The 26641-nt window shown below is 40.1% G+C and overlaps 1 protein-coding gene across 2 annotated transcripts; it reads right to left on the reverse strand.

The window, feature by feature from the left end:
* Positions 1 to 151: 151 nt before the first annotated feature.
* Positions 152 to 26209, reverse strand: WDHD1 (WD repeat and HMG-box DNA binding protein 1). Of its 2 annotated transcripts, none has more exons than XM_068192076.1 (25): positions 26108 to 26209; positions 25024 to 25135; positions 22997 to 23081; positions 20854 to 20948; positions 20259 to 20309; positions 19072 to 19167; positions 17577 to 17669; positions 16573 to 16679; positions 15441 to 15576; positions 15093 to 15285; positions 14726 to 14916; positions 13915 to 14099; positions 11870 to 12111; positions 11234 to 11371; positions 10147 to 10303; positions 8351 to 8465; positions 6900 to 7031; positions 6191 to 6408; positions 4531 to 4661; positions 3835 to 3894; positions 2978 to 3021; positions 2681 to 2839; positions 2156 to 2295; positions 1030 to 1165; positions 152 to 428 (listed from the first exon to the last, which is right to left on the reverse strand). In XM_068192076.1, the coding sequence occupies exons 1-25, from the start codon at positions 26206 to 26208 to the stop codon at positions 228 to 230; spliced, it is 3318 nt and encodes a 1105-aa protein (XP_068048177.1). In that variant the 5' UTR covers position 26209; the 3' UTR covers positions 152 to 227. The 2 variants fall into 2 exon arrangements, with proteins under 2 accessions (XP_068048177.1, XP_068048176.1); XM_068192075.1 differs by having other exon boundaries at positions 20854 to 20965; positions 22930 to 23081.
* Between the last annotated feature and the right edge of the window lie 432 nt (positions 26210 to 26641).

A 26641-nucleotide genomic window follows, 5' to 3' on the forward strand; every position in this document is an offset into this window, starting at 1 on the left:
TGTGCTGGCAGGGAACAGGCCCACGAGCAGGAACTTGTAAAAGACTGTGGGAGGGGATTCAACATTCTTCTCAAAAAATTGATAATAAACCACTTTCTAACAGACTATTTGGAGCCAGGCACTCTTTTTGCCAGTGCTCTTCAAGCATGGCAGCCAATTCCTCGACACAGAGGAATTTCTTCCACGAATTCTTTCAGAACACAGACACTGAGAAGGCACCACTTCAACTAGCTCTGCTTGAAGGCAAAAGCTGACAATCTGTTGTTTGTGGATGGGTCTAAAGGCTTGGATTTCTTGGATACATTTGTGTCCTCAGATTTCTGCTCCTGGCTCTTTTTCACTTCATCTTCCTCAGCTGTGGGACGCTTCCGCTTTTTGTCTTCTGCTGAGTCAATGCCTCTTCCTCCTCTTGCTTTCTCAGTCCACACCTTTGAAGGAGAACAGAAAACTACAAATTAGGCCACAAAACTCACCGCTTTGTTTTATACACATTATTACTCTGATTTTAAGGTACTGAAATAATTCCTGTGAAGGACTAATCAGGATTAAGTAAGAACTAATTGGGATTAAGTAAAGAATTATTTCCTCACTTTCCTTTCTTCTAACAACATTCTCCTTCAAAACTGGATTTCTTTTGAAACTGCATATGAAACAGAAGCTCTTAATTGTCTTTCTGGAGAAATGAGAAACCCAAAAGACCCAACAAGTTAAATGAGAACAAATTTAATCCCCAGTGAATTAAGCCTGGCTATGTGACTTTAAACTAATTCCTTTTGTTATTTGTTCATTGATTACATTCCTCTCACAAGCCTCACTTTGGAAAAGCTGTTTTCTGATATTGTTTATAATTCAGTTTATATTTTCATAAATTATATGTCATAGATCATGGCACAATTCAAAATTGAAATCCATAAAGATGGATAAGAGTGGAATTTCCAGAAAAAAAAAATCCTAACTGAAAATAACGCAGGGATTCACTGGAGAGAAAAAAAATTATCAAACCCATAGAATTAGAGAATATTTTCTTACCACCCTTTCCTCTGATGTCAGCATTCTAAATCGACTCATTCCTTCTTTTATTACTTCTGCTTCATTCAGATCGGGATTATCTGTCAAAATGTTTGCTCTGTTCTCTTCTAGCCACATCTGGAAACCTGTCTTTGGTCTAAAGCAAGCACACAAAAATTGTCTGGTTAAGAAGATTATTGGAAAACCATATCCTCCCACAGCAACATTTCTGAGCAGCACCTAACTGGGTATTTTTGCTCTCAGAAGACCTCTCAGGGCAGCAGCCTCCTCTCTCCCACTGCAGGATGCTCTGAGAGCATGCTGACAAGGCAAGACCAAGTCAAGCATTTTTATTAAAACTGTGATATATATATATATATGGAGATTAACATTCCAGTTTTAGGATGACAAAGCATAATGGTTCTCTTCCTTTCTGACAGGGTCCCATCAAGCTAAAAACAGAGCACATTATTCATTAGCTCAGCTCATCCTTCTCACAGCCCTCCTTGCCACTTGTTGTAGAACGTCGTCTGTAAAGGTGAACTGAAAGAATGCCAGTCCAAATGAGTGATAATTACCTTCATCTTCCTCAGCTAAATGAAGCCTAAATGAAACATGATTGTAATAATGCAGGTTTCGTGAGGATTGGGATTCTTAGGAAATACATCTGCTTCCCAGGAATAAGACAGATTAGAGCCTTAGCTAGCAAGAGATGAGCTCCTCAGGTGATTGGAGATTTTGTTGAACTTCTCTTTAAAAAAAAAAACCACCAAAATAAAGCTTTTACTCTTTCACATAAGACCCTTTGCTTTGAGATTTCGAGATTTTTTAGAGTTGTTGAAGCTTTCACTATTTCCTATACTTGGAACTGGCACAGCAGCATAGTTTCATTTATCAAAGGTCCTTACAAGCAACATCAAGGCAAAAATTGTTGCTTAGAGCCCCAAAATTTTATTTTGAACTGCTTATTTTTTATTCCCTCCCACATTTTTCAGGTGGGTTCACGAATGTGACAACTTCTGAGCTAAACTTGAATCTTCGTGTTATATTTCTTTGGCCAGCCCAACATCTTCAGAAATAAAACAGATTTTGGACTTGTATTTCTATCAAAATTGGAATATGACATTGAGAAGCAAGTGTCTCTCACCTTCTGTTTTCAGTGTTTTCCTGTGCAGTGACTTTGGCTTCTTGGGACTCATTTCCCGCTTTTTCTTCTCTTTCTTCCACTGTTTTTTCACCAGGATTAGTTGCAGGTGTGCGAGGCTGGAAGAAGGAGGCTGCTGAAGCCTACAGAAATGGAGAATAAGAAAGAAAAAAGTAAAATCACTTCACTCTCAGACAACATGTACCATGCAGCCTAGCAAACCACAAGCCTTTCCTAAAGACATAACAATCACTTGCATTAATAGAGTATCTAGTCCATCCAATTTCAGCCCAACAGATGTTTACCTCATTTAAAATAAAAGCACAAAGCTCAGTACAGAAACTAATTTCTACAATTGATTTTTTCCCTGCTGTTTTATGTGCAGTCATAGTCTTTGCACTATGCTTAAATGAATTCTGCCATCTAAGCTGCTTTACTCACAGGGTTTCATACTTAATAAAAGCTGGTAAAATTCCATTTTTTGTTCTTTCCTCACTGAAATGATGAAAGAAAGACTACAAACATTACCTGCTTGGTCTTGGGTTTGGGAGTCAGAGGCTTTATAACTGACAGGTTCTGCTTGTCTACAGCTCGACTGCCAGACAAAGATGTTTTCTTTGAGTATTTGGTCATATTGTCTAAAACATTTCCTGAGGGGACCACTGGGTCCTTTTTGCTGGATGACACCTAGCAAAACAAATAAATAGGCGTTTTATTTCTTTTCTGACATGTTCCCCTCCAAGGTATCAGTTATATTGGAAACTCCAGACAGAATCTGCTGTGATTTTCAGAGCATCACAATCGACCCAGCTGCAAAATTCTTACCTTAAATGGATTCACTCGTCCTCTGCTGCTGGATGCAACCAGAGCTATTTCAGAGGAGAGAAAAAAGAATGTAAAAATGTGTGCACTCACACATATATCCAAATCTTTGAGGCAATGTGCACATTTTAGAGGAGTAGAAAGACACTTTAATAAGCCCATGAAGGTTATGCTGTACATGCTCAGCTATTCTTAGCTATCAGAAATGCCACACGGGACCAACAGCTTAAAATACAAACCCAGAGGAAGACCCAGTACTTCCTCCACTCCCAAATCCGTTTCCACTCCTATTATTCTTGCTCAAGGGTTGGCAGGTTGCTGGAGGTCACATTCTGCCCCTGCCTGCCCACGCTCACAGTTCTACCTCAGGATTTCTCACTCTGCCTTGCAAGTAATAAATGTGCCTGGGAGTAGTGAAACAAATCCATTGATCACTGTGCTCATTTCTCCCTTGTCCCAAAGAATGCCTTCATGGCAGGCATGCCAGGCAGGCACTGATTCAGCACTTGGCACAGCTGAGGCAATCAGACCAGTGTTATGGAACATCATTAGGAAGTGAAGACAGGAACAGGGAACCTCTTAAAAAACAATCTGTGTGACCAGGCCAGGTTGGACGGGGCATGGAGCAAGCTGGGCTAGTGGAAGGTGTCCCTGCCCATGGCAGGGGGTTGGAATGAGATGAGCTTTAAGGTCCCTTCCAATCAAAGCCATGCCATGATTCCATGAATTTACCATTTGACAACACTGTTATGCACTAAATTGAAGTGGCAATGACAGAACAAAGGAAAAAAAACAGGAGCAGAATTGTGAAGAACGACAAAGGTGTCATCCTTTTATCCTGGAATAAATTATTTACTCACCAGGCTTTGGAGTAGTCACCTCTACTGAAGTGACACCTTTGGAGAAACAATCTGGCTCTTCTGAAAAAGGAAGGGAGAACATATTTAGATACAATAAAATACCGTAGCAAAAATTCTTTAAAAAAAAAATCAAAACAAACAGACAATAAGGAAGGATGGGGCTTGAGCGACCTGGTCTAGTGGAAGTTGTCCCTGCCCTTGGCAGCAGGGCTGCAACTGGATAATCTTTAAGGTCCCTTCCAACCCAAACCATTCTGTGACTCCATTACAGTAAAATTATCAGAGAGTACAAACACTTTTACAAAACCATCCATCACCTCTACCTAGATTTAGAGTTGTAAATTTATTTCTTAAACCTTAAGCTTATTCCTTAATGTGTGCCCAAACTACTCATCTATCAATCCACCTCCTGCAAGATTAGAGCTGAAATCAAAGTAACTGATTAGAAGGTGAGCCAGTCCTTTAGGGATAAAATCAGGCAACAGGAAAAAGTCCCCCAGGGCCCCTCTAATGGATACTGAGCACAAAGCACACACAGCTGTGACACAGCAGATGACACACTGTGAACTTATTTCTCTGCAGTGACTGCAGGCAAAGGCTGGAATATGGAGCCACGTAATTCCTTATTCCACTTATTAAGTCTGCAAAAGCTATCTGGATAACTCCCAGTCTATTCAGAAAACACAGTTTTCTTACTCTCTTTATGCACTTCTGGGGTTTCTTCTGCTTCCTCACAGGCATCAGTTTCTCCAGCATCTTCCACTTCTTGGTCCTGCTGAACATTCCTGCCTGGCAGCTGACCCCACTTGGTGGCAGAGCTGCTGGAACTAAAGGAAGGAATTCGGCAGAAAGGAAGTGGTCACCAAGTTCAGAAGGAAAACTGAAACAACAGATAGCAAGCTCACTTACCTAATTTAGGCAATAAGAACAATAACATTTGGCATTTATGTGCATTATACCTTGATTAAACTGTGATGATTAAAGGTTCATTAACCACTCCATAACTTTACTGCCAGAACACTTTGCAACAAATATAAACGCAAATATTAAAGATCTTCTCTAATCTCCATGTAAACACATATACCTCCAGTATCATAAGATTACTTTTCTGCATCCAGGAATATACACACAGTATATTCATATATACTGTATATATGTATTTCAAATATATACACATATATAATATATATGTATATGTGTATATATATATAAAACATGGATATATAATTTCATACTGAAGGCATCAAATATTAACATTTAATCAGATTATTCTCTAAATTCCCTATACAGTCAGATGTACAATTCTTGCATTTTCGCCCTCAAATTTGCCAATTACCAAAATCTGTATAATATACATAAACAAAAGGCCCATTTCTTTCAAGCAAAACAATCAGTATTAGATTACTCTGGCACTAAGAACAACATAATGTTTGTGATGGATTTTAACCCTCAGAGTGGGTGAAGTTGTAGACATGGGATTACAGCTTCCACACAGCATCCAGAAGAACAAGCCAGAATATTTAGAAATTAGTTTTGACTGTGCAGTTTAACACAGAAGAACAAGGGAAAGGTACAGATAAATTCAGAGACGTATCACTTCCTTTTGCTTAAATAAGTCCCAAACTTCATACATAAAATTGCTATAGGAAGACATTGCTTCAATGAATATAAATATATATTATTATTATAAATTTAAATATGTTCAAAAACAACCCCACAACAATTAAAAAACCCCACCAAAACACAAACACACACCTTTTGCCTCGTCGTGTTATACAAAGCAGATGCAGGTAGGAGAGGAAAATTGATAGCACAAAGAGAAAAAGAATGCAAAGCCAACCTGTAATATGTTCCATAGCTTTGAAGAGCTGGGATTAAGTAGGAGAGAATAAGACCAAATAAAATAAACTGAGATGGGATATTGGAAAAAAGGGATAGGTGGAGAAAGATAGGATTTTAAGACAGGTGTGGAATGAATCAAGATTGAGAGACTGAGACAAAGAGGGGGAAAAAAATAGGTGGGAGTCAACCAAAGCTAGGGAAATGTGGGAAGAGAAAATTCCAGCCAGAGCAACTTAGCATTGAGCCTGCTTTGCCTCTGAGGCTGCTGGACACAGGCACACAGGAAGTGAGGAGTGCAGATATTTCCCTCTGTGCTGGTATCCTGGGACTCATGAGTCCTCAGAAGACACCAACAAGGATGTGTCATTTCACAAGTATCATTCCCAAGCAGAGCAACTCGAGCTGTCACTTCACCCACAAATACCCTGCAAACAGTGGGCCACAGAAGTGCATCAAAACTTTACCAGAGCAGCAAAAACCATCCCAGTTTTTCAGCCACGGAAATTCGCGTTACCCAGCGCTTGAATGCTTTCGGAAATCCTCTTCCTCCTCCTCATCTTCCTGTGCTGCTGCCAGCTCTGAGGCTTTTTCCACAGCCACCTCACTGAGGAGCTGGGCTAAGTTCAGCCTGCGGGAGCGGGAGGCGTATTTGATGGCCAGGTTCAGCACGCTGTGGGTCATGAGGTCAGCGAGCTCCACGCAGCGCGACTCACGCTCCAGCTTGCAGGAAAGCTGCAAGAGAAGAAGCCCGAGGAGTCACACACCTCAATTCCACAGCTCCCTCAAGACTCCAGGAGTAGGATATCGTGGTCTTGGTGGAGTGAAGGAATAAAGACAAGACACAAACAACTGTGAGCTACAGATCAAAGAAAAAGCTTTTTTATTTCCTTCTTCCCCCCACCTTTCACACTGATAAACAAGATTACCCGCAGCCCACCTTTCATCAGTCTGAACTAGCTGGATTGCCAATCACTAGCCAGACTCCCAATAAGAGGAATCACGTCAGCATTTACATCAGATGCCATCTACAAATAAGTTATAGAATCATAAAATGGTTTGGGTTGAAAGGGACCTTAAAGCTCATCTCATTCCACCCCCCTGCCATGAACAGGGACACCTTCCACTACCCCAGCTTGCTCTAAACCTCATCCAACCTGGCCCTTAGCATCTCCAGTCTCAGGGACAAATCTCAGGGATTCTTTCTATTATGTACTTGTACTTACAGCAAACAGCTTCATTAGAAGTTCCTGCTGTTCTTTCACTGCCTGATTTTTAGCATTTTCATCAAATTCGTAGCCATTTTTTGACAAGTAATCCACGTGGCTGTGAAATAAAACAGAACGCCAGTACTGCTCCTGAAAAAAGGGAGAAGGATGAGTGTTGGAATTCAGAGGGGATAAAACAGTCCACAGCATAATGCCTAGTAATTTACAATGTATTTTATCCACTTATTCTTAAACATTCCTTTCCTGTGATAATGAGGGTGAGGGGTAGACAATTCTCCTTCATGTCAATGCCTACCAAGGAAAAGATGGGTAACAGCCACACTCATACAAACTGATCCAAACAGTTGCCATAGATGCTGAATTCCATTTATATGGCAGGCTTGCAGCAGGATGAAACCCACATGTTCACCAGCATACTATCAGGATAGACAATTCTAGAACAAGTTATTTTATGTGCTGTTCCACAGCAAACTGGAAGTGCTCCAGAATAACTCTGCAAACTTAGGAGTTTACCTGAGAGACACAAACAAAAACTAAAATGCAAGTATGGCTATTAGACTAGGCTAGCCTTGTTCAAAATGATTGTAAACTTATTCAAAACCAGTATGTTTTCATCAGATGTGTTAGAATAACTTTTCTTTACCTACACATATTCCCTCAAGCCAAATCAACACTTCCTGGCATTCTCGTCCCATTATTTTGGGTAGAGGGAGGAATGGCAAGCATACTTTATTGGACAAAGGAGAAAACACTTAACCAAAAGGAGGAGAATTCATTAAAAATGTCAGGGTGTTTACTATTGAAACTTTTTATCTACACTTCTATCAAAGAGAATAAATTTCCAATAGTATTAAACTGTTCAAAGGCTGAGGTTAGAATTGTATGTTCATTTCTCTTTTGTGCATTACAGCTGAGCATCACAAGTTTGAAAGACTTAAACCAATAAAAATTGAAGAATAAAGAGAGTTATTTTTCTAGTTGTCTACGGACACATCTTGCTTTAATCGGCCTCTAAATAAGCCAAGCCAGAAGACCCGTGTTTTCAGTGATTATGAATTTGGACACTTAGTACGTCTTTCAGAAATTTTCTTATGCCTGAAATAGTAAAACCCAGACATATTCAAGGGCATCTTGACTGGAATCCCCAAATCTGGTATCACAACCCACTAAAAAAAACAAGACAGCGAAAGACTTCACTGGTCAGAAACAGATCATGTGTAAATACAACTTTGCATCAGCTCTGCCAGTTTTGTTTTGTGCTCTTCTAGGAACAGTTGTGAACCAAACCAGAGAAGCTCCACAAAACATTGAACCCAAATAACCCCCTTGGCCACATGTTTTACTGAGGGTTTGCCCTGTCCTCTTTCACAGCAGAGGTGGTTAATAGGGGTCTGGTATAATCCCCACTCACTGAGCCTCCCAGCTGTGGACTCCACACCATTCCATACCTCCATCTGTCCCTTCTCTGTTTCAACTTGACAATAAGGAAGTTTGAAAGGCAGGATTGCTACAGCAGGTCGTGGCAGGGTGGGAGGGAAGCGGGCTCCTTTGCAAGGGATACACCTGTGCACAGGAAACAAAACACACCCACACTCACCAGATGTTCCACACCCAAACCAGGTCTCCTAAGCAGCTAGATACTTTAAGAGGATTTGTCCTTTGGAAAGTAGCAGTTAAATGACTGGCTTAAATACAGCAATGTGTAGGATTGCATGATAAAGGGTTATCTTTACATGGCAAGCAAAAAAAGAGTTCAAAACCAGCAAGGCACACGCTGCTCTTGTTCACACTTTAAACTCCAAATGTGGCACGTACCCACTCTGATCTTGATCTCACAGAATGTTTGATTTAACAGCTGTTACAAAGAGTAAATGCAATCTATTAAAATCAGAAACCACTGAACAACTGAAGGCACAGACTCATTGCTTCATTATATTTAAAGGAGTAATTTCTGCTAACAATCACTTAAGCAAACCATTGACTGGGGAAGAGCAGTGTTTCCTGCAGCACCAATGCAGCACTGACAAAAACATCTGGGTTTCTAAGCTGCTGTTTCAGAGACTTGAAAAAAAAAAGAACAGGAAGCATCAGTGTTCTGGCTATCTCTTAATTAAGGCATGTGGTGTTTCTACAACAACCCTCCCCCTCCTTATCTTCATTATGCTGCTGGCTTTGAGTAAAATATTCTAAACAATTCAGAGAGCAGCACTCTCCTTCTTGGAGTAGAAGGAAAAACTCAGGATGAGAGACCCACAGCTGACCATCTTATCAATGTGATGTGGCCTGCACATTTTTGGTGAATTTTCTGGAGGTCAACATAATGATTTGGAGGGAGAAACAGACAGGGAAGTGACATTTTAACAGAGGTATCAAATTATTTCCTTTATTCCAAAAAAGCCAAGTATTATGAAGAATGCCACCTAAGTTTAAATAAAATTCAGTCTCTCACCAAACTCTACATTTGTCCATAATTACTAAAGTAACAGAGTCTAAATTTCAGTGTAATAGGTGAGCTGATGGATTCTGCCCTGGCAGGAAAAGGTCACAGACCACAGAATAAAAACTGTTACAAATGAAGCTTAGCAACAAAACGTCCAGCATACGTGTCACACTAAAGAGAAACAGTTTTACAGACACACCAGTAAAACATTTTAAAAAGAAATGGTTAGCTTTCAGCTGAATATTTCAGCAATTTTACATCCAAAATGGTTCTTCAAGGCCACAGTTTAAATACTAATGTAATAACAGACAGCTCTGCTTTATCTGTCTGATGATGTAGATGAGTTATATGATTGGATTATTTTCAAGGTCAAAAAAGGGGAAAACAAAAGGGGGGAGGGGGAAAGACACCAAGAACCCCAAAATCTTGGGAAAAAAATAAAAAGAAAAAACCACCAAAGCCATCAAAAGCAGAAGTAGATTTCTAACAGCCACCCTAACTTTAGAAAGTTTCTCTAGCAAAATGCAGTTTTATGAATGTGTCAATAAAGTGCACACACACCTCTGAGCCAATTAATCAGTTATAAATTAGAGAACTCTAATGAGTTACTCAAAGCCAGTTTAATAAAGAATCCTCCCTGCAGAATTCTGTTTGGGGAGTTACCATTTGCTGTGCATATTTACCAGGCACCTGTGTCAGCACCAGCTGAAGTTTGCAGTTTCTCTTTGTAAAAAGGGATTGAAAAAGGATTCTCTAGGATTGAAAAGCAAGACAAACAAATTGTTTCCTTGTGAATTATCTGACCTGAGCTGCTGGGGATTTTCATGGATGCCAACGACCCAGTAATGATCATATTTCCCTTTGCAATGCTCTCTGGTGTTGCACACTGGAATCCAAGTGTTCCCCAGCCCTCGGTTCAGCATCCGCACGATTCCCTCGGAATCCACGTAACAAGGGGTACCTGTTTGTAATAAATGAGAGCATTTCCTCTGTCAGGCAGCAAATTACAGCCCAGCAAGATGGGAGTGGTGGATACAGCTGGGAAACGATGGTTTACATATTTCAGATAGGCATCCTCTCTCCCAGACACAGCACAAATCAGTTTAGGAAAGGCAGTTTCCTTGGAAAGATGCGCCACCTTCTGTCAGCCAGCACCACTGCTGGTCAACTGACAAGTTCAAAATTAAAACATTTTATGGAGAAATCAAATTTATACTGCTTGGGCAGATTCCCAAAGGAAATCAGCTATTATACAATTACTTTTTATGTTTATTATAAAAGGTCCTCCCAAGCTACCAACTTTAGGGGGTTGGGTGCTCTTATGGTTCATTAACACAGTTTATTTCTTTTGGATGAGCAGGAAAAGCAATCAGGAGAACAAATTCTGATAACATCTACATGGGAAAATATTAAAGATTTCTGACAAATATATTGAAAGAATAGAAAAACAGAATTTTGTTTATTGTTGAGGAGATTGGAAAAAAACGTCCAAGTCCCAAGATGTACATTACTGAAAGGTCATTAATTAGCCAAACCTCTCCATAAAACAACAGGATGGTTTGGGTTGGGAGGGATGTTAAAAATCATCTTGTTCCATGCCCTGCCTTGGGCAGGGACACCTTCCACTGTCCCAGGCTGCTCCAAGCCCTGTCCAACCTGGCCTTGGACACTTCCAGGGATCCAGGGGCAGCCACAGCTTCTCTGGGCACCCTGTGCCAGGGCCTGCCCACCCTCCCAGCCAGGAATTCCTTCCCAATCTCCCATCCATCCCTGACCTCTGGCAGTTTGAAGCCATTTTCCCTTGTCTTGTCCAAAGTCCCTCTCCAGCTTTCCTGTGATCCCCCCAGCAGTGTCAGTATTTCTCAACAGCACTCATGCAGGTGTTCCATACCTTCTGCAGAGAATCCAACCCACACCAAATAGGATTTCCTTGACAGAGAAAGAGGGTCTCCATGCAAAATTTGTCTTTTCTTCATTCCTAGCTCCATCAGCTGTACCCCAAGGCACTGGTCCCCATCAAACCCAGTACCTAGGAAGAAGTTGTTCAATGACTGTGTTAGAAAACAGAAGAATTGGCTGAATAAGTTTTGATTCAAAAAATAATTCTAATGCAGCGTTACCCATGGATACCACTGTCAGACACACAGTTATTTGATATTTTGGACACAAGAGATGTGCATAACAACTTCCTTAATTTCCTGTAGTAATTCCTTCTGGCACATTTGAAACCCAAATTTAATAAATTAATTTCGCTGTTGCAAAGTTCTCCCCTTCCCTACAGTTTAATCTCAGCATGCCAATATCAAACACAGGCTCTGCTGTCAGAAGTCACAGGTCCACGGGTTGTGATGGATGTACTTGAAAAAGCATCACCCAGAAGAGTAGAAGCATAAGTATCATGAAGAAAAGAAGAAGAAAACACTCTCTGGTGATTACAAACAAATTAACCAGTGTGTGAAGCCAGTGAGAGGTGAGGATTGAAAACAATCCAAGTTCAAAAAAAAAAAACCAAAAGGGAGAAAACTACCTCTGTGATAAACAACCATCAGCTGCTCCCCATGTCCTGCCATGGACACCACTGGGCCTGGGAGACTGAAGATCTCTTTCTGGACTCCTCCAACTGTGAACACACGGACCAGCAGGGCAGTGGTGGCACAGGCAGCCCAGCGCTGGCCTAGACAGATGGCCTCAATCTCTTCATCCTTTGGCATATCCACAGTCCACTCCTTGTTGGCATCCCAGGAGCCAAAATGGATGCAGTGGAGCTTGCTAAGGCAGAGACCAAGAACCAACAAACACCTCAACATGAAGTAAATACAATATCTGAAAATACACCAGTATAATAAATTTTTGTCAGAGATCTCTGATGGAACTACAGGTGGCACTACAAATTTCAAGTGGTCATTTGCAAAGGTGCTGCTCTTATTATTCAAAAACTGAAGAGCCAGTTTGACCTCCAGCACTGTAGATTTAAAGATCTAAAACCTGAAGCAGAGAGAGTCGAAAGGGCTGAGGGGAGATTTTTTTAGATGGAAGCAGGTAAATGTCCTCCTTGGCACCCTGAATATCAGCCCTCATTAGAAGTCAGTCATGTTATGCTATCTTTCAAAGGGAAAAAATATTAGAAACTTCAGTTCTTAATAATTGAAAACTGCCTATGACTAATCCACAGACATTGTGCCTTTTGAGAGGTTGCGCATTTCCACTGACACTTTCAAAATCAGACAATCAATATATAACAAATAATACTTTTAAAGGATGTTTTCCAATTTACCACAAGGCTGTATGTGTGAAAATAAGAAGAAAGCTCTTTCTTCAAGATATTTCCACAGAAACAAACAATAAAATACTGTTGAAATTGCTCTTAAATGCAAGAACAGAGTTTAGCTGGCCCAGCCGCTTAAATCTTTCTATGGTTTTCATAAACTTGTGTTCCTCAAACTTGAAATTCTTATGGGTAACTCCAAACATCTCCTTAGTGTGAAAAGAAACAGCTGAACCCTTATGACTGATCTTTGATCTGAGCAGACTGAAAAATTGTTGTCCATGTTTACAATTTCCTTTGAGCCTGCATTGTGTGAAGTTTCCAGTATACATACATTTGAAAAAGGAATTAAGAAGAAATTCTTAAGAAACAAATTACATTTTTCAATACTCATGAAGTCTTCAAGTAGGTGGAAGCTAAAATCCTCCTCGAGAGTGGTCCCACTGTCTCAGGTTTAGCTGAGTGTGTACTCAAGTACCATCTGTTAAAGGTGGGGCAGTTATCCTCTGTTCACTGGGCAGTTTCTTCCTTATCTCTTCCACAACCAACCCTCCCTCCAGGAGATCTCTTCTGGTCACGGGCCATTAATTATTAATTATCTTCTGTTCATGGGCCAGTGAGTGTCCCTGCATGGCTGAGAAAATTCCATCATCCCATGGGGAGAGGCTCCGCCCAGGGGAGGAGCCAAGCATTCCTACCTGGATACAATCTGACCTTGGAACACCACAGCAGCCTTTGCCCACTGCATTCCCAGAGGAGCAGCTTTCTTCCCCACTGCATTCCCAGAGGAAGCCCAGGCCCATCTCCAGCAGCCCTGGAGCTTCAGAGGAAAACTCCAGCCTTGTGCAGGATCCCTGCTCCAGCAGAAGCACAGCTGGCACTGCAGGAGGGCTGAGCCACCATGGGATGGGACTGCTGCCACCCCCCTGACCCACAGGCTGCCAGGGCCTGCTCTGACTCTGGCAGTGCTGTTTTGTTTTGGTTTGGTTTTTTGTTTGTACTATTGCATTTGTATTTTTAGTTTTCCTAGTAAATAACTGTTATTCCTATTCCCATATTTTTGCCTGAGAGCTTTTGATTTCAAAATTATAATAAATCAGAGGGTTTACATTTTCCATTTCAGGGGAGGCTCCTGCCTTCCTTAGCAGACACCTGTCTTTTCAAACCAACACACCCATAAATAAAAAGCATGATCAAAAGCCAAAAAGCTCAGAATCAATAGAAGCTGAAAACAAAAGCCAAAATATTTGAAACAAGTTAAAAGCATCTCCCTATCATGGGTTTTGCAGAGCAAGGCCATGACTTACCTTGCAAGTTCCTCTGTACTCTCACAGGCCAGCAGAATGGCTTCAGTGGAGAGGTCAGCCATGGTGTGGCCCAGAGAGTTGGGGAGGTGAGTGGCATGATGCACAGAGGTGTCGTGGAACTCGATGTCTATGGCGTTGTCCTGCTCGTCGTTGTAGCAGCGAATGATTCCAACTGAATTCCACACCTGGCAAAAGGAACCACACACACCCAAAAAACCCATCAAGTCAAATGTGCTAAATCCATCAGATATACTGCCCTGAACCAGCCTGCTGTAATTATTTTATCTGAAACCAGACTGGGTGGCAGGCTGGATAAAGACTGAAGACCTGTGTAATCAGGACTAGGACTTGTGGTTCCTAAAACAGCTGAATTAGGGAGAAAGTAGTTTCACTGTCACTGCTCAACCATCTTTCTCCTTACCAAATTAAGTGTAAAGAACTTGCAGATAGAAGGAAATAGTGAATGTTTAACATACAAGTATTAACAGCACAAAATTATCCACAGTTCTGACATAAAGCTAATTTTAAAATGAATTTTCTAGAATTGAGTAGCATGGGTACAAACTGCATAGCTTGATTTTGTCTTAAAGCAAAGTATTTATTTCTAAAGCAACTGAAACGTAAACCCAAACATTATGGAGTCCTTGCACGAAAATAAAGCTACTTTCCATTACTTAGCTTCACACTGTAAAGTATTAATAAGTATTGTATTAGATTAAAACACAACATGAAATGGACAATATTAAATACAAAATTGATACTTTAAATCTAAATAACCAGCATCTAAATCTAAATAACCACACAGATTTACCATGAATCGATGCATCAGATGCACAGGAGTGGAGCCAGACTGGAAGGGCTTTTGCCTGGGGGTTGGCATTGGCCCATCATAGAAAGGCTGTTGTGTAGATGATGGTGGCAAAGCTGAAAAGCCACCAGTCTGATCATCACCATCATCCTCCTTCGGAAGAAGACCAGAACTAGCTTTTATCAACCCAATATCTAGAAGTTAAAAAAAATAAAAAATCTCTCACACACAGTATTATGACAGAATATAGGTTAAAAAAATTTAAAACAGTCAAGATTTCTCTGGAAAAACAAAGCAGAATATATCTGAGTAGGGGATGCTAAAAGATCATCCCAGTAAAAGAGCTCTGGAAAATCAGTTAATTGTGTACCTAGTGAGTTTTCATCATCATCTTCAATTACTGCCCGTCTCATATGGCCTGGGGGTTGCATAAGGTCATCAGCATCATCCTCATTATCTCCAGTTTTTGGGGAAGAGGGTGGTTCAATCATATCCCCATTTAAATAATCATCATCATCTCCATCAAACAGATCGTTGTAGTCTTTGGCCACTGCACTGGCAACCTACAACCAGATCAGCCATCAGCACAGAACTTCCTTTGGACATGGAACTCAAGAAATAAACTAACCCACAAGAGGGAACTTGTAAAGCACAAAACAGAGTGTTCCACATAACCTAAATAATGATATTCATTCAAGAAGTCATTGGTACTGAGCACCTTGTCACTTGGCTTCTCTACATCACCAATATTTTCCAACAGCCCCAGATTTCCTTCACTGTCTGTGTAAGCAATTTGCTTATATTTAGGGTGCCATGCCAGTCCACAAATTGAGTATTTTTTCTCATGCTTCATCCTAAAAAAGAACATGAAAATAATGGATTTTAGTAAGCTCCTCAGGGCAGAACCTTCCCCTCCAAGAGTTATTGCAAAAAGTGGTAATTTTCATTCAGTACAAGAAAGTGATATTACACATAATAAGATAATTAATAGGTCACCTTCAGAGTAAACAGCTGCTATAAAAATAGAGCAAGTCTTCCTTTTCTATGAAGAAAATAATTTAAGGTTTAAAAATCAATCAGAATCATATTCTTAAAACAACAGCTTCCGGATACACATTCAGAAGACAAAGGAACTTCTCAGCACTCATTTATTCCAGAACCATCCAGTTATAGAAAGAACATTATTTGTTTCTCTTGAATAAACTGGTAAATTATTCCTCTATCTTTTCCACCCTTTATCCTTACAAAAATCATCCCATTAATTATTTATATAATCTGTCTATAATTCTTAACATAGAGATTGCAGTTATAATCATGTTTCTTACACAGAATATTTAGACAATTCTCTTCTTCTCTACCTCATTTAATAATACCTTTGATTTTAACTGGGGGGATATTTAGGGTTTTTTAAGAACTTTAATTAACCAAATTGCAATTTGCCAGTCTGTCCTTTTTGGCCTACAGGTGAGAATGGCTGACTGATGGACCTGTGTTTCCCTCTCCCTCTAGAAAACATGTTACTGGGGTCTGGGATGAGAGGAAATTTTGTTTCAATCAAAGCTATCCTTTAATCAATCATCAGTTTCAAAAATCAGTTTCAATCATCAGTTTCAAAAATAATAACAGATATACACAGGAAAACAGATTCTGGGATTTGAACAAAATCCACATTTAAGTCCCTTCCCTAAGGTGCCTGACAGGTTAAACCAAAAAACCCTGTAAATCTCATCAGGGCTTTTCAAGAGGCAAGAGTTCTACATTTGCACAAAAAAGTTTTACAGAAAAGACTATAAAATTTTATTTTGAGAAAAAGAGATGAACTTGGGGATTTATGGAACAACACTGATTACCTCTCTATGCACTGCTGGGTTTCCACATTCCACACCACTAAATTCCCATCCACACTTCCAGCTGCCAGGAACTGCCCACAAGGAGACCAGACCACAACATTCAAGGGCTAAGGAGAAAAATTAAACTAATTATAATAAGAAGTAACCAATGCATGCATAGTATTCCTATCCTGGAGCTTAAAACAGACAGATGTTCTGGAATAAACAAAATAAATAATCATCTTTAGCAGACCATATCCAGCCTTCTGTATATGGGCTGGGGTTATGTAAAACCCCCTTTTTCTTTAAAAACTATTATAAAAATGATTGCTTTAAAAAAAACACTCTAAGATAACACACCTATTTTTGTTTCAGAATATGTATCTTCTGTCATTAAACAGTGCCATGAGGCCAAACAAAAGCCAATTCTAGACATGCAGAAAGAAGCAGAGTGTATTTTGTAAAAAACTCAGCATTAACCATTGCTTTATTTATTTTCAACTTCATACAGTCCCCTAAATTAAAATCCAAGGTTGTGTGTTCGGCATCTTAATAACACTAGAAGGTGATTCTCTTCTACCCAAAAACTCCCAAGTACATAGTGAGGCCAAAAGAAAGAAGGTGGCACAGTCAGGTCTACTAAATTTCAGCTCAATAAAACAGAAATTGAACAACTGACATCTCTGCTCCATACAGAAATAATACTCCTGACATTTTCTCTAAAAAGCTCAGTATTTAGAGCAATTTGTGAAAACAGATGTTCTTCAGCTGCAGTGGGTGAGTCACCAGGAGACTTTAGAGACCTGGTGGGTTTCTATAAATGAAGGAGGGGAATCAGAGCCACATGAAGGTGTCTCTGCCCTGTTTTCCAACAGAAAGCAACAGGATCACAAATTAAACAGAAGATGTGAACAATCATTACCAAGAGAGGGGGGCCAGGGAGAGGTACTGTGCAGAAGACAATTTCTAGCAGAATGACATTTAAATTACAGAGTATTTAACAAGCCCCTGGTTTCTGCACCTACCAGTGTGATGGAGGCATCTGACAGATCAAATTGACTATCCCAGGTCTCTCTTCTGAACAGTTCAACAACTTTACCTACAGGAACTGCAAGCAGCTGCTCAAAGGAAAAATATTACACCATTTAGGACAAGTTACCTGTCAAACAGAACACTCAAGCAGCACATTTCCTTCATTCAGAAGCCTCACAGATGTGACTGCCTCAGGATTTAACAGCTCTCTAACATCCCAGCCATGCCAACTGAGAGAGCAAGCTGAAGTAATTTAAATTACAAGGTTCTTTAATGCTTTCCACAGGCAACAGAGCAAAACATGCCTTTTACTGTAATCTTCATTCCCTTCTGGCAGAAAACTGCACCATAAGGTTATAAGTACTTATTTATCAAAACCATGACACACACACACACACACACACATAGTTTTCAATACCCTGAGTACAAGGCTTAGGTGATTCTTTACCCTCCCTCCCCAAACTCCTTTTGATCAGGTTACCATTTCTCAATAAATCTGATTTGAATAGCTGATTCCTAAACCAGCTCATTTCATCTTCCATAAAACTACATTAATGTTATTGGCTGGTTATTTCTTTAGGATTTATTTTTGTTAGGAATCTAACCATTTGCTTTGTAAGAGAAGCAAGAAAACTGCTTACATTTTGAATACACGTGTGTGTGAAGAACTAGCCTAAAAATGGAAAGTATTTGGTTTTATCCAATATGGATATTGAAACAATTTGTACTGAGGGTGACATTCACTCTTCCGTGGAAAACTGATATATAACACTATCATAGTAGCCAAGGATTTTGAAGAATCATGGAATCACTTAGGTTGGAAAAGCCCTCGAAGGTCATCAAGTCCAACCATCAACCTGACTGTCATCTTCACCACTAACCCATGTCCCCAGGTGCCACATCCACACAGATTTTAAATGCCTCCAGGGATGTGAACTCCACCACTGCCACTGGGCAGCTGTGCTAGGTCTGACAACCCTTTTGGTGAAGAAATTTTCCCTAATATCCAACATAAACCTCCCCTGATGCAAACTGAGGTGACTTCCTCTTGTCCCGATGTTTGTGACCTGGGAGAAGACACCAACCCCACCTGGCTGCAACTTTGATCTTCAGGTGAAAAGAAAGGGAGCAACTTACTGAGGAAATATTTACTGACTAGGGCAAACTTTACTCCAAGCAGAGGAGGACAGGACTCCTTTGATGCTCTGTTGTGAACAATTTGATTACTTCCCTCGTGTACAATGTTCCTTCCTATTCAGCACACCTTGTTCAATGCTGGTTAGGGCTGAGAGCTGGACTCCTGCCCAACTCAGTCTGGAGCTTAAACAAGGAGCCATTTCCAGCTTTTTATGTTTCCTCAAAGGTAACTTCACCCCAAATATTTTCCTTCCTCCCAGTAGGTGCAATTTGGGCTTGCCCAGACTGAATTCTACCATTGAACCCAGAGGCAAAAGAAGGACTAAGATGTGATAAAAGAATGCCACTTACCTTGCCAGTGCCAGGTTGCCAGGCAAGCCTGCAGATTGATTTAGCATTTATCACATCATTACATTTCTGCAGCAGCAGCCAGCTTGTCGTGCATGTCTGAAAACAAAATTTAAAAAAAAAAGCTTTTTAGCTCAGCAAAAATCTGCTGTTTAGGACAAATTCTTAAAGGAAATGGGTGAGGAAAAAAAACCAAAAAGAAGAAATATATCTCAACTGAAATAATCTCTTTCATGAAAATACAGTAGTACATACTGCCTTGAAAATAATTTGTCAATGTAGCCCTGAAACTATTTTAATGACAATAAAACTACTTGTAACAGAAATAAGATCACAGAACATGTATTTTTAACCAAGTACAGAACAAATGAGCCCATCTATTCTTAGGTTATAGAGAAATGTAGCCAAAAAGCATTTGTCAAACCCAGATCAACTGCAGCAAGGTGACACACCACAGCCTGAATATGGTCCCAGCTGTATAAAGAATGAACGGCTGTGATCTCAAATCACAGCACAGATTCATGCATCAAACTGCCCCCAACCCTGGAACATTCTCAATATAATTTCCCCAGAAGGCAGCCACTGTCAATCTGGAACATGAGATTTCACACAACTATGCTTGTGTCTTAAAAAAGTAGCAAACCACAAGTGTGGGGGGTATATTTTCAACTGTACTTACAGGAATAATTACACAGGGATTCTTATTCCAGTCAGTGGCATTTAGCAAAACTAATGCCATATCCATATGCAGAACTGCCTTGTTAAAGCCTTCATCTGAAATTCTCAGGTTCCTTAGAGTTCTAGGAGCAGAGGCTAAATGTGTTTACTACAGTTAACAAAGTGCTTATTATAATCAAAATTCCTCAGTCCTGAACTTCTGAAATGAGGAACCTGATGTCAGTTGATATCCTCATTTTGTCCTTGGCACTTACAGTGTTGGCCAATTAGGAGAGATGAACGGAAGGAATCAGGGATTTCACAGACAGGAAGAGCAAAACACAGCTACCCAGGCAACACTTCATAATCAGGTTTTGGAATTTCTCCCAGAAGCATTCTGTGAAGTGTAGCTAGATTTCATCCCCAAAAGGAAAATCCTACTCCAGGAGGGTTATTTCAGTCCAGCTCTTCTTGCTGTCTGTGAAATCCTGGATTGCTTAGGAAAGATTTCACATGGAAAGGGCAGCCTTTACCTGATCTGCAATGTTCCAGACTCTGACAGAACCGTCACAGCTCGCCGAGGCCTCGGTGAGAGAATGGAGTAAACAAATTAATAATTAAAGACATGGAGAAATTAATGCTACAAAATTGAAAAATCCCTATAACCAATGCCACAGACACAGGATACACAGGCAGTTTTAAGAAGAAAGCCTCCCTGTTTAAACCACTTTAAGATTTAAAACTTTCCAATGCTGTCATCTTGATAATTGTACTCAGCTCCAAGCTGCTGTAATTACAAACCCTCATACTTCAAGTGAGCTATTTATTTGCAAAAGAGGCTCAAAATTAATATTAAATATCTTTAGTCAGGCACCTTTCTCCTCTAAATTAGATTCCAGAAGAGCATAGACAGTAACTGATTAGTAAAGCAAAGACTGAGTTCTCCTGGGATGCAACAAGTTGTGACAGACTCCATCACCAGCAAGGTCAGATGAAATGAAATTGTCTCATCTGCCCAATCACTGGTTGGTTTTTTTGGTAAAAAATTTTAATTTTTTTTTCCCCCAAAGGAAAATGAGATTCAAAGCAAAAAGAAAATAAGAAAAGTTTCTTTTTTTTTTTTTTTACCAGGTAAACATCCTTGGGGTCAAAAGACAGGCTTAAAACAGGAGCATCGTGTCCTCGGAATGTTTTCTGCTTGCTGCTATCAGTCACCTCCACAACTTTGATCATAAAGTCACTGCAGATCACAATGACATAAAATTGTTAACATTGCTATTAACAATGACAAACTGTGTTTTTATGGCAATAAAAATTGGGCATTAAATATCTTTTGGGGAAGTTACAGCTCTCAACACTATATGATGTAATGGAAAATGAGAATCTTGAGGCTTGTTACAATAGGAGTCAGGCCAGACTGTTTTTATCAGAAAATTATTTTTGTTCATGTCAAAATTCATAAAATATGGTTGTTTTTTGAAGAAGATATTATGCACACACAGACCATATATCTCTTCAATATGATATTCTACATGATCTAATAAAAATCTCTGCTCAGATACCAGAGAGCTGATGATTTAACAAGAATTACCTACTGAGTGGGACCAATATTCATTACGTAATTATTTGGCTAAGCAGCTTTAAAAAAAAGATGGTGCAAGTAGTTTATTTTGTGTGACTTTTTAACAGGGTTTTTAAGACTATTTAGTGCATCAGATACAATAAGAGAATTTTAACAATTTCATTCCTTCTTCCAAAATTTCAGCCATTGCTGCAGTTTAACTCAAAACACCAATCCTAAATCCAAAGACAAAGAGCTCCTGTAATAAACTTCCAGTACCACTCCCTCTCAAACCTCATAGCAATACCCTCAGAAATTTCATTTTAGGATCTAATTCTATAGGGTTAACCATTACTTTTGACCCTTTTCGTGTAGCTTATGGTAACTTTGGCAGCCAGGTGGATGTTAAATTTATATACAACTGAAGTTTGAAGATTTCATGTAAAAATGGAGAAATCTGGGATAAATAAAAGCAATTCTTCTCAGCTGCACTCCTTCACTTCATGGCTTTCACCATTCTCCTTTAGTGTGACACAAAGACCTCACTGAGGGGTGGTCTGACAGTCTTGTGAGCTCTTTCTCCTAAAAGTGTGGGAGCCCCAGTCAGGCTGCAGGAGTTCTGGGGGGGTTACAAAAGTTTTAGAAACAGCAAAGAGTTTGCTGTCTGCCTAATCTCTCTAATCAAAGCTGGATCCTGGGGCAGAGCTGTTCTCTCAGAAACAAGCACTGGCAGAGGGCCCAGTGCCATGATCCCTGTCAGATTTGGAGATTACAGTGGTTCCTGCCCAGCCTCCCAGTTTTGGTGGAGCTGCTGCCAGAGTTCGCAGTCCAGCATGTTCATCCTAAATGCTTTTCTGGTTCAGTTCACACTTAGAGGAGTCAGGAAGCAGATCTCTGCCATCTTCCCTGCGGAGCAAAATTCCAGAAGAGGGGCAAGCAGACAGCTTGAATTAGCTATGACTGCCCAAAAAGCTCACCAGATGCAATTAAGAATCACCTGAGCCTTAAATACACCAAAAAAACCCACGAAAAACTCACTGCCTGTTGGCTATTTTAACTCCTCTGTTAAAGGACTAGAGTATATTCTGCAAAAGCACACGTGCTGCCCTAAGAAAAGAACTAAACTACATATTAAATTCCCCTCAGGCAAGTCTTGAAAGTGTCATCTGTTATCGTTTGGCAGATCAGTGATGCTTATGCCAGAGAATGACTCAAAGCTCTCACACAAATCAGAACCAATCTAACTTTTAGATGTGCACATTCATCTGCAGCTCCATGATCCTGAGCAGCTGGGACATCATCCTCAGCTCCCAGTGACAAAATTTAATGTCTCCTCAATGAGAGGAGACATCCATAAGGGTGAACACTTGTGCTTCAGACTGAGAGCTGAAAACACTCAAGCCTCCTAAAGAAAAGAAATTATTTCACACCACCAGACTTCTACATAAAACTACTTGGTGGGTCAAGTATCTCCCAGAGCATTGTTTCCTAAACTCCTCTTCATTCCTTTCTTCCCCTCCAGCCCCTCGAAGGCATTTTCCAGCCCTCAGAGGTTTGTGGGTTCATGACCTCGTTGATAACAATCAGCCTGTGAGGAAGTTTCCAGATTCTGAAGGGCAGCAGTGCTTTTCCTCACACATTACCTGGATCCAGCAGCAACTTTGGTACCATCAGGACTAAAGGTGACGTGGTGGACGGGCATGGTGAAACGAGTGAGGATCCCATCCGGAGCTCCCTCAGGAAATGTGTGGATCTGGACAGTGTTGTTGGAGACTGCTGTGATCAGCCTTCCCTTCTGAACAACAAAATCAGCCACAAAATCTGTCAGTTAAAACACACTTGTGCCACAGAGACAAAAATCCCGCTCTGATGTCCCAAATATTTTGGCAGATTAACTTTATTCCAAAAAGGTCTGACTGTAAGAGTAGTACGAGAAATACTCTTGAACTTTTTTTTTTCCTGCCCAAAAATAGAGACAAGCAAAGTAACTTGAATAATTTATCACTTTCACCAAACTAACTTGCATGCTATTTAGATTCATCTGCTGCAGCATCAGGAGAGGGCACCCTTGGACTGGAATTCTCAGTTAAATGCCACCAGGAAAAGATGAGCAGTTCATGAACTATAGCTCAGTTCTTTACAGAAAACAGAAGGCAGATCTTTATTAAAAATTTATCCAGATTTTAAAAAGTGCAGAACAAAATAAATAATTATCCCATTCTTGGAAAATAATATCTTTTTGAGTGACAATACTATTCCTCACACAGCAGTAAAACTTTAAAATAAATATAAAGAAATGCCTTATTTTCTTTTTTATTGTGTGTATTTTTTCGGGGGGAGGCAGTATTGTGGTTGGGGTTTTTGTTAAGGTAAAAAATCCTGAAGGTGAAGTAAAAACCCTGAAGGTGAAGGAAGCAGCAGTCAATAGTGAATAACCTAAAAAAATAAGAGATTAATTACCCAGATTACATCAACATCTCAGAACGGTCCCTCATGACATTTCATTAATGAAGATTAATTTTTGAAAAAGTATTTCCTGACATTTAAGTCTCCCACTGTTTAAAAATAAAACATCCTTCAAAACTAGGAGAACCTTTTTAAATTTTTACCAGGAATTTTCCTCATCTATTCTTTAACAGCTTTAGCAATTTCTGGCTCTGCCACTGGTTTGCTACGAGACCCCCATTCAAGTCACCCCACTTGGTTTGTGAAACAATAACAAAAGCGATGGAAATCTACAGCAAAATACCCTAAAAATCAATGATGAAAATAGATTTTACAGGTATTGAGGAATAGATACCTGAGGTATGTTAAAAAGGACACAAGAAAGAGGATTCAATTAAGGCAGTAATTCTGAATAAGATTTGAAATTATAATTCTTATAATGCAACACAAATATGTTAATACTCATTTGTTTCCTCTTTCATACTCCTCTACAAAATAACTTGTAGCTGAAAAACAGTTTTAAAATTTCTCTTTATCACTGCCAGGTAAAATACACAGTATTTGTAGAAGTGAGGTAGGCTTCTGGAAGTCTTCTAAAATTGCCACAAAGGAAATATTTTAGACCCACTATGATTAATGTAATATAAAAAAATTGGACACGAAGGAAATTATGTGACCATTCTCAAGCTAAATACATGAACATACATAGTAAAAATAATTATTTTCTATTATATAAATCCTCTTTTCACTTCAGGGACACTGGGTCAGAGGCATCTTTAGGCCAAACAACAATTTTGAGAGTGAAACATCAACTAATTATTAAAAAAAAAAAGTGTTACCAAACCATGACTCACTTTGTGGATGCAAGTTTTGATTAATACAGATTATAACTCCTTGGACTTTAACACAGGCCCACATAAAACAACCTCTTGGCTTTCTTCCTAATTCTTGATGATCACATCCTATGCTGGGAAAATTCTTGCAACTCACATGGTGAGAAAACACTGAAACAGCCTAAAAAGTTCACTGCATAATTAGCTTAATCTGCTGGGTTTGTTTCCTCAGAAAGGAGATCAAAGTCAGAAATTAACATAACGTGAAGGAAGAGGAGGGAAAAACATTACAAAAGTTTAGTGTGAGCTATAATTCCTCTACAACTGTGTTTGGGGCAGAATGAGTTGTCAGAGGTAATTCCTGTTTAATTTTACCCACAGAGGCAGCATCCCTGAGCTGGCAGATCCACAGTCTGGAGGAAGATCCACAACTGTGAGGAGCTGTGTTGACAACCCTACCTTTAGAGCGCACGAGTAGGCCTTTTCTCCCACATTAATGGACTTTGGATCATCATCATCCAGGTTTTCCCAAATCCTAACATCTCCATCACTGCCACAAGTCACAATGCAGCTGTGGAAAGACACAGGATTTGTTAACATCCAGGAATCTGCATCCTTTTTTTAAGCATTTGGTTGGAATGCCAAACAAGGCTTTTTGCTGGTTTCAAGGGATTGTTACCAGACCATCTCTTATGAACTGTCTTTGCAATGATAATGAGCTTAAGAAAGGAATAGAATAATATGGACTTTAACCATAACCAATATATAAGGTGTATCCTCTGAGTTTGTTTTGAGAGGGCTTGGGGTTTTTTTAGTTTACCTTTTAGTCTATAAAAAGGTAATATTAAATATACAGTTTGTATTTATACATTCAAGACCTAGCACAAGGAAGAGATGAAAATATAGCAATCCCAATATTGCATTCCTTCAACTATATTTTTAATTTCTTAGTGCATACATAAACGTATTTACTCCCACACTACACTGATTTCTGCTAAAATCCATGAAGTCACTCTCATAAAATGTGCATATAGCATTTATATATATATATATAATACTTACTATATATATATACACATGAGGATATATATATGCTTGCATTTAAGGATATATATATATGCTTACATTAAGATTTAAATCAATCACTTCTAAACTCAGAGCACCTAAATATGTCACACAGCCAGTTCTCAGCACAGGCAACACCCAAAGGATTTCTAGGACTATGCCAGGCCATAAATCCATCCCAGTATCTCACACAGCAGTGGCTGATGTAGAAACTTACAGACTCATTCAGATTGAAAAAGCCCTCTAAGAGCATCCAGTCCAACCATTCCCCCAGCACTGCCGAGGTCACCACCAATCGGTGTCCCCAAGTGCCACATCCACACAGCTTTTAAATCCTCCAGGGATGGGGACTCCATCGCTGCCCTGGACAGCTGTGCCAATGGCTGACCACCCTTTTAGAGAGGGAATTTTTCCTAATACCCAACTCCTGGGAAAGCATCAGACAGGAACAAGCTCATCCCTCTCTTGGGGCTGTTACCTGCCGGTGTCATCGAAGCAGACATCAGTGTGTCCCTCGGTGTGGCCGTACCGCATTGGCTTCTGCTTTGATGGCATCTTTGCTCCCGCCTGTCTGCTCATGGAGAGGAAAAAAAGGGGAGAAATAACATCAATTAAAAGGAAACACTTCGGGAAAAGCATCAGATGGGGGGGACAAGGTGAGAGCTGCTGGGACACCCACCCATTCAACCACCTGCAGAGATGGGGACACAGGATGGGAGACGAGGACACAGGAATGGGGACATTGCTGGGAGGGGAGCAGGGGAAACTGCAGGGATGGTGACATCACAGGGATGGGAGATGGGGACACACTGATACGGTCACGGGGACAGCAGACAGGGACACTGCGGGGACAGTGACATCGCAGTGATGGGGACCGGGGGTTAGGGGGAGCCACAGGCATGGGGGCATCGGGCAGAAGACATGAGGATAGGAGATGGGCACATTGGATATGGCGGGGATGAGGGACACGCTGACGAGGTCACGGGGTAGGAGATGGGGACATTTCAGGGAT

This window comes from Anomalospiza imberbis, chromosome 6 (genome assembly GCF_031753505.1).
Source record: "Anomalospiza imberbis isolate Cuckoo-Finch-1a 21T00152 chromosome 6, ASM3175350v1, whole genome shotgun sequence".
NCBI lineage: Eukaryota > Metazoa > Chordata > Aves > Passeriformes > Viduidae > Anomalospiza > Anomalospiza imberbis.

Excerpts from the sequence above, each read along its gene's own strand:
- WDHD1 (XM_068192075.1), bottom strand. The coding sequence starts at position 26,208 with ATGAGCAGACAGGCGGGAGCAAAGATGCCATCAAAGCAGAAGCCAATG. Across the intron at positions 16,680-17,576 it reads CAGATGCCTCCATCACACTG|CCCTTGAATGTTGTGGTCTG; the intron begins GTAGGTGCAGAA and ends TTTTCTCCTTAG. Across the intron at positions 429-1,029 it reads TGACATCAGAGGAAAGGGTG|GTGTGGACTGAGAAAGCAAG; the intron begins GTAAGAAAATAT and ends TCTCCTTCAAAG.